The 8110-nt window shown below is 40.8% G+C and overlaps 2 protein-coding genes across 4 annotated transcripts; one reads left to right on the top strand and one right to left on the bottom strand.

Moving 5' to 3' along the window:
• Positions 1 to 165: 165 nt before the first annotated feature.
• On the bottom strand, positions 166 to 3164 carry fam169b (family with sequence similarity 169 member B). The gene is made up of 9 exons (XM_079567616.1): positions 3141 to 3164; positions 2703 to 2832; positions 2530 to 2629; positions 2374 to 2459; positions 2139 to 2301; positions 1589 to 1771; positions 1356 to 1481; positions 1206 to 1267; positions 166 to 525 (listed from the first exon to the last, which is right to left on the bottom strand). The coding sequence occupies exons 2-9, from the start codon at positions 2826 to 2828 to the stop codon at positions 289 to 291; spliced, it is 1083 nt and encodes a 360-aa protein (XP_079423742.1). The 5' UTR covers positions 2829 to 2832; positions 3141 to 3164; the 3' UTR covers positions 166 to 288.
• Positions 3165 to 3560: 396 nt separating this feature from the next.
• On the top strand, positions 3561 to 7976 carry ldhd (lactate dehydrogenase D). Of its 3 annotated transcripts, none has more exons than XM_079567535.1 (11): positions 3561 to 3679; positions 4148 to 4260; positions 4704 to 4845; positions 4927 to 5068; positions 5356 to 5515; positions 5702 to 5901; positions 6115 to 6243; positions 6473 to 6600; positions 6862 to 6952; positions 7272 to 7383; positions 7679 to 7976. In XM_079567535.1, the coding sequence occupies exons 1-11, from the start codon at positions 3593 to 3595 to the stop codon at positions 7872 to 7874; spliced, it is 1500 nt and encodes a 499-aa protein (XP_079423661.1). In that variant the 5' UTR covers positions 3561 to 3592; the 3' UTR covers positions 7875 to 7976. The 3 variants fall into 3 exon arrangements, with proteins under 3 accessions (XP_079423661.1, XP_079423663.1, XP_079423662.1); XM_079567537.1 differs by having other exon boundaries at positions 3592 to 3730; positions 4718 to 4845; XM_079567536.1 differs by having other exon boundaries at positions 3592 to 3730.
• Positions 7977 to 8110: the final 134 nt, after the last annotated feature.

The following is an 8110-nucleotide window of genomic DNA, read 5'->3' as shown; positions in this document are numbered from 1 at the left end:
TACTGTATAGAAAGGACATTTCAAGGAACTCCACCATATTCATCATACTCACTACTACTACTACTACTACTACTACTACTACTACTACTACTACTACTACTACTACTACTACTACTACTACTAATAATAATAATAATAATAATAATAATAATAATAGTAATATTAACAAAAACATTTACAATTTGCTATAAATATGCAAAAACATGAATCAAACTCATTGTAGCCTACTTTCACAGAACCTCCAGATTTATTTAGTTGCTCTAGTCAGTTTGTAACCAGTGCCAGAGGTCATGGGAGGTTTTCACAATAATCTTGATTCCTTCGACGCAGTTTGGCTTGTGTATTTGCTTCCTCCACCTCCTTCCGGTCTTGGTCCACAGGCAATTGTCCTTTACATTTCAAAGCCTGTTTAGTTTTTGGGGACTTGTCCGTGGCAATGGGAGGTCCACAGTGTGGGTCGGAAATGCATGCTGTTTGAGAACATCCACTGTTTGGGGATGTTTTTCCAGGGCTTGCATTACAAATCTGTTTCATAAGATAAAAAACATTAGTAACAGAGACCATATAGTGGTTCTCAAACTTCTCACATCAAATACGACCTCATAAAACATTTGACTTTCCAAGTTCCACCCAGGGCCTGGGTGGTAATTGGATCACACCTAGACTAAACCAGGTCAAAAGGACCCTACAATAGAATTGGAACAAAATGATGTCTTAACTGGGAGTAAACCATGTCTAAACCTGGAACACAACAAACGTAAGCATGAAATGATCTCTAATAAGGTCATACTGCTTTGCTACCCTATGGCCGATCCTGTTAGACCATGGAAGCTGAGTGAAGTTGGGTGTGGCTTCTGTCTGTCTGTCTACACCAAGAGCAGCTGTGGCTACAAGCTCATCTTACTTCCACCGTGTCTGGAATGAATGAATGAAATTCCCTACTTTCACCCTGGGTAAAGAAAAGAAATAAGAAAATAATGGCCTCTCTGAAGGTCCATCCATCTAGACGACAACGGGGCTGAGTCAGGAATAAACCATGATTAGAGTAAAGTAAATGTAATCATATCTACAATAAACCAAGTCGAGAACTGCAAAGAGAGTACCACTTGAAAGATCGCACCCACCATAGTTAATAAAACACTGTGAAATAGTGCATCTTGTTATTGTGAAATAAAGACTCCCAAAAATTACTCATGGACTTTCACCTTTTGAGATGATTGGTCTACGTCACCATTCACTTCCTCCTCAGATGTTGTGCTGCTGAGAGCTGCAAACAATATGATCTTTTCAGTTTACATTTTGAGAAAAATAGTGATAGTCATTATAAAAAATAAAATGAAAGATATATATTTTACCTTGAGAGTAGTGTCCAAGCTGGATGTTAAGCCAAATGTTGCGTCGCTGCATCCAGCTGCCAGGAGCCTCAACTTCATATAAGACATCTCTGAGTTCTTTGTGTCGAATCAGAAACTTTCTGCACACTACACATAAAGATCCACAAAGTTAAATGTAAAAAAAAACAACAACAAACATATTATTTCTATGGACAGTGGTCATAGCTTGTATGTTTTCGGGATGCAGCGTGCACCTGCCACCATGCCGCCTGACAGGGGGAAGCTGACTCCCAGCACCTCTTCATTTGGGAACATGTCACAGAAGTCCTGCAGCATGCGCAGTCCAAATCCCCTCTTTCTACAATGGTTTCTCACAAATACGGTGTCCAAAACAGGAATCTCATAGCACTGGCTGGTACAGTTTTCGCACAAACTGCCTGGAAACATCGCAAGTTCAAGGTTTACACGAACATAAATGGTGCAATGTGGGCAAAAATACTGTATGCATATATTCAAAAAATTACAATCATTCAGCTACAAATATCTTTACCGTCAACACATAGAATATCAAGCATTATGCAAAATCCGAATTGCAATACTCTTAGCGTGCAAATGTTTAGTGTGCACGTGTGGTTAGCTTCTATAGTCTGCGATTAATCAATAGATTCAAAGCCCACAGTAAAAGACCTTTCCACATCCACTGGTCCTTCAAAGCACATTCTCATCAAGGAGCCACTCACATTATCATACAGGTAAAGTGGGTGAAGTGTCTTGCTTGAAGGGGGCAACGAGTGTGTAAAGTACCTTTAAGCTTGAAGCTGTAGAAGCCCACAGCCTCCCCATGTGTCCACAGCAGCTTGCAGTTTTCAGTTTGAGAATGATTCGAGAAAAGCTGCTCCTCCCCAAGAGACCTGTCCACCAGCTGACTGAGGACCAGCACGAGCACCCTCTCAGTAGTTGATTTCACCTGCAATCGAAATGCAAAGGTAACCTGATTGTGTTATATATTAGCATAAACCATATGTAGTACAAATCTTACCATCTCAAGGCTGTTTATTGACTTTCTGGATGTTCTTAAGACGTCATTCAAGTGCCACCATTTTCCACATAGATATAAGGCTACAACTAGAACATATAGAACTTGTGTTTTGCTTGGGAGTTGATTATGTCTGTTACATTGTGTAAAGCAGAGTACCTTGCTGGGGTGCATCAGGTAAATGGAGAGTCAACAGGATACACTCAGGGTGGTTGTTAAAAAGCTGCAGTTTTCTTATATTGCACGCTGTTATTGCCAACTAAAGCAAGACATCATCAGATATTAAAATGTGTAGTTTCTACAGGTAAATAAACTAAATGAGGGTGTTTTACCTTGGATTCTGTTGATAATTGAAACTGATCACTGCTCGATGATCCTGGCTCTAAGGAAGACAGATACTTTATAGATGAAGAATTGATCTCGCTGTCATCCACTGATGGCAGGTCCACAGGGTACATGTCTCTGCAAACAGAACATTGTGAACCAAAATGATGATGCAAATAGGCCTATATGCTAGACCCTCACGCCCAATGCAATTTACCACTTTCAAATAAAAGGCCTATGTTGTGCCACACAGTGTTTAGGCTATGACTGTGTAGTTACTGCTGGAACTGTAACTACGCGTCTCTGCAGTGCAACCTGTATTTCCTGATCTTAGCCTGGTAGAGTTGCGCTGTGTAGAACTTTGTGAAAGAAGTGAAAATGAACATCTTTTACTAAAGAATCAAAATCACAAGTTTTAAAGGCGTCGTTACTAGCGTGTAGCCTACCCTTTGGACTTGACACCTTTCTTTCTGTCTGTTTGAGCCCGATCGAACTACATTTAGGACAGTTTGTTTTTTTCTTGTCTGCAGCGCCCCCCGCTGGCTGGAAATTGCTACCGCATCTATAAAGGTTACGAAGAGCAACACAATCCGGAAATTAGATATCAGACCTATCAAGTTTAAACTAGTTTTAAATTAGTTTTAAATTTAGTCAATCTAGCCTAATCTTGTTTTAAACCCGTATCGATAGATTAAGTCTAAATCCAGTTGCCTAAAGTCAAACGTAGACTACAAGGATTCACACACCAGTTGAATGTCCCATGTATTTCTTTCAATTGCGTCGGTATCAGGTTTATTATTATGAAAATAAAATACCGGATGTTTTCTTAAGTAGGCTAACACAAAATAGCTTAACCAAAAAGCAGTGTCGAAGGGTCTTGAAGTTCAGCTGTGTGGACATGTTGCTGCGCAGGGGTCTCCGTGCGTTATCCTGCAACCTCAGCTCGTTCCATTGTCGCACCATCAACTCGTGGAATTTATCAAGGGTAAGAGTAAGAGTGCCCATCAGTGGGAAATTTCAAGGTTAGCAAGTCAAGGTATACGCATCCAACTTGTTTTCGCCTCGATAGCCAAGTGCATGACTAAACCCGTTTGTGCCCCGACATGAACTCCTGGATATGTTTGCAGAAGTGTCCTTATGGGGGATAGATACAGCCTCGAGCAAGCTGAACATTATTCTTAAGGCATAGTAAGGCTCATGTTGCCAACACAAACATGCCATGGCAGGAATGACTTTGGCCTAGTCACATGGCTGACTTGCATTGATCTATGTAGGTTTATGAAAAAAAAAATATATAAATCATGGTGTCACAGTTGGGGTAGGCAAAATATGTTTGGATTTCAGCCTAAATCCTTTTGGTCAGGCATTGTCCTATTAATAAGCTCTTCAAATACAAGTGTTCTATGTTCTATGTTCTATGTGTATGAACCACATAATTATTTTGTGTGTGCAGAGTTTGGGTGTGGAGAATGTGTTGTCTCAGTTCAAGTCCATCTGCAGTGAGGACGGAGTCTCTGTGGGTCAGGCCCTGAGGGAGCAGCACGGCAGAGACGAGTCTATGCACAGGTAAGTGTCTCAGAAACAGCATTATCATGTGTTTTGTGAATTTCGCTTTTGCAAGACTGTGGTGTTTACTGAGTCCATTGCAAGTTGATTAGAACAGCTGATAGTGCTTAAAGAGGGGGTATTATGCTTTTTTCAATCACATAGCACCAGTCTATAGCACACTACAATGATGACCAACCCCCCCCCCCCCCCCCCCCCTTTAAATGAACAAGTGACTGAAGCGTTTGTCGCATGTATTAATACGTGATTGTGTATTAAAAATATGCATTAATACATAATATGTGATTTTATGATGAGGACCCCACTAGTCATTTTGAAGGCAATGGCAAATGGGGATCCTAATAAACACATAGGCTAAAGTATGTAATGTGGTGTAATGCAATACAATGTAATACTTAATATATAATAAAGTAATGAATGAAGAGTTTATGACATGTTCCCAGATGTTGTGCTCCAGATGCAGTGGTGTTCCCCCGTTGTGTAGAAGAGGTCAGTGCTTTGGCCAAACTCTGTCACCTCTACCATGTGCCCATGATCCCATTTGGAACGGGGACTGGGCTGGAGGGAGGAGTTGGGGCGCTTGAGGTAAAAAGCAAAACAAAAACATGAATCTGTATCATGATGAATAAACTGATAGTAAATAGTTATGTGCTACGTTGTTGGTAGGGAGGAGTTTGCTTCAGCCTGAGGAACATGGACAAAATCTTAGATCTGCACATGGAGGACTTTGATGTAACAGTGGAGCCTGGAGTGACACGCAAAACCCTCAACACATACCTTCGAGACACGGGCCTCTGGTTTCCAGTCGGTCAGTCTCACTCAACATCAGACACGCGCAAGTCTGTTCTGACCTTAACACAGCAGAGAATATAGGGATTTCAAATTTTACATACCACAATGCGGCAAACATATTTGGAGTAACCTACTGAAGTTACAATTTTTTTTCTTACAAATTACAAATCTTTTCTTCATTTCATTAGATTATTATTTTTTAAACCAGATACTACTGTTGTATTGAGATAACTGAATAATTAGGTGTAGTGAACACTAATACTGTATATCTGAATGTATTGTTCCTGTTTTCTATCATTTTAGATCCAGGGGCAGATGCATCGCTGTGTGGTATGGCTGCCACGAGTGCGTCGGGGACAAATGCTGTTCGTTATGGCACAATGAGAGAAAACGTTTTGAACCTGGAGGTGGTGCTGGCTGACGGGACCATTATACACACTGCAGGGAAGGGCCGGCGACCCAGGTAGCTACTCTTACTTCAACATTTATGAACTGTTCATTTATACAATTTTTACACTGTCACTCAGAGTTCCACACAGAATAATCACACACAATAAAATGTAAAAGTAATATATTACAAATAGAAAAATTGTGTGGTCCTATGCAGACTGCACAGGTGAAACAACTGAATATATATTTTTATTTTCAGGAAGACGGCAGCCGGGTACAACCTGACAAACCTGTTTGTTGGCTCAGAGGGTACTCTTGGTATCATCACCAAAACCACTCTTCGTCTGTATGGCATCCCAGAGGCAATGGTTTCTGCGGTCTGCACCTTTCCCTCTGTGCAGGCCGCTGTGGACAGCACTGTGCAGATCTTACAGGCAGGAGTGCCTATTGCCCGCATTGGTAACTTAAAACAAACAAAATCTTCTGACATTTGTATTTCGCATCAGCAGGACAAACATAATAAAAATGTATAAATTAAAACTGAACATGTTTAAGCCGCATCTTGAAATGGCAAATCACATTGCAATCATTTGTCAGAAAATCACCATTAAGATTTTCCCCAAATTATTCAGCCCTACCTCATAGTGCTATCTATTGTGTGTCCTTCGATAGAGTTTCTGGATGAAGTGATGATGGATGCCTGTAATCGCTACAGCTCCCTGTCCTACCCCGTGAACCCCACTCTCTTCCTGGAGTTTCATGGCTCTGAGGGCAGTCTGGAGGAGCAGGTCAAAACAACAGGTACTGCACTTCACCTTAAAGCTCACTTTAAGCCAATAAAATATATTTCACAAAGCCCTAGTCCAACTAACCAAATGGCTGGTATGTGTTAAACCAATATATCAAATTGCTTAACTATGGTCTAGGGTTCATTTGTTTAAATATTTGCTAATGCACAATATATTTATTAGGGACAAAGTTCAGAGTGTTGATTCATGTTATTCCTAAAGCCTTTTTTGTATTTCTGCAGAGGATATCACACAGAGTAATGACGGTTCAAACTTTCAATGGGCACAGGATGCAGAAACGCGCAACCGTCTGTGGGCAGCTCGTCACAATGCCTGGTACGCTGCCCAGGCTCTCCGACCGGGCTGTAAGGTAAAATGACCCATGGGCTTTACTGACAGAATCATCCAATTATCGCAGTCGGTCAATTCAAATTTGATATATTTTTGCTTTTGCTTCTATTGCCTTGCTGTGACATCTTCTGCATACCCACCATTGTAATTGTTTAATTCCACAAGGAATACATATTTTTTTTATATATTGGTTGGTAAAATACTAACCTTTTTCCTATATTGTTCCGTATCTAAGTGACTGCTTTTTATTGATTCCAGTCTTACCTTGTGTGTTCCTCAGGCTTACTCCACTGATGTGTGCGTGCCTCTGTCGCAGCTGCCTCAGATCATAGTAGAAACTAAGGAAGATCTCATGAAGAACAACTTGACAGGTGATTTGACCCTTTTTTAACTCACGCAAACCCACCAGTTTTGTCTGCTTATACACAGTTTGTCAAAAAAAAATCAGATTCAACTATTTCTTAACTGTGTCAGTGCTTTGGCTTTATTTGCCAACACTATCCTCTCCTGTAGACATGCTATCAAAGGATATGTTGTGATTGTGCAGGTATTAACCTTTCCTGTAAAACTTGTACACTGTTGAAACCTAGCGAGATATTTTTGGAAACAACAAAATATCAGCTGGAGGTTGTGCTTGTTCATTTTAATTCTATATCTAATGTGATGATGAACAACGCTATGTGTTTCCAGGTCCTATAGCCGGCCACGTGGGAGATGGAAACTTCCACTGTCTCATGGTGGTGGACCCCAATGACAAAGATGAGCTGCACAGGCTGCACGCATTCACCGACAGATTGGCCAGGTAGAGTTTCATATCTGACTTCTTGTGGGGGTTGCCACAAGTCATTTGTCTCTTAGCATGTCGCAATTTGGATATCGATTCAGCATACGTCAGATGCCTTTACTTCTGTTACCATAGCATCTGGTATTATATATATATATAAAGTTACAGCCTTTTTATCACAACTTCATTAGCCACAATGCTGTACTGTAAGATCTGCACCTTGCCACTGTGTAATGAAAAATACACTTGTTACGTGAGACTGGCACTTTTTTCACTGAGATATAATATGATGCTGATGTTGCTGTATGTGCAGGCGAGCACTAGCCTTGGATGGGACATGCACAGGAGAACACGGCGTGGGCCTGGGGAAGAGGTCTCTGCTTCAGGAAGAACTGGGATGCAACACCATTAATGTGATGCAGTCCCTAAAACACACGCTGGACCCCAAGAATCTCATGAACCCTGGCAAAGTCCTGCTGCCATTCTCCAGAGAATCACGACAGGGTTAAGAGAGCAACTTCCATCCTAGTTATCTGATCAACATTGTTTCACTCCATACAATTTGTCATTATTCCGTACGGCTTTTACTTTGTCAGATAGGTCTTGTTTACTGTAACAGAGAAAACTCATTTGATTTCAAAAGTTTTACCAGGTTGTCTCAGTGTGTTCTGTGTATTTCGGGGCACAACTACCTAAATATGAATGTGTCTGTTCTTTTCAGCATAATTAATTTTGACATTATTGT

Source organism: Gobius niger (genome assembly GCF_951799975.1).
Source record: "Gobius niger genome assembly, chromosome: 12".
NCBI lineage: Eukaryota > Metazoa > Chordata > Actinopteri > Gobiiformes > Gobiidae > Gobius > Gobius niger.
Note: the sequence above shows the minus strand (reverse complement) of the source record. Positions and strands in the feature narration are given on the sequence as shown.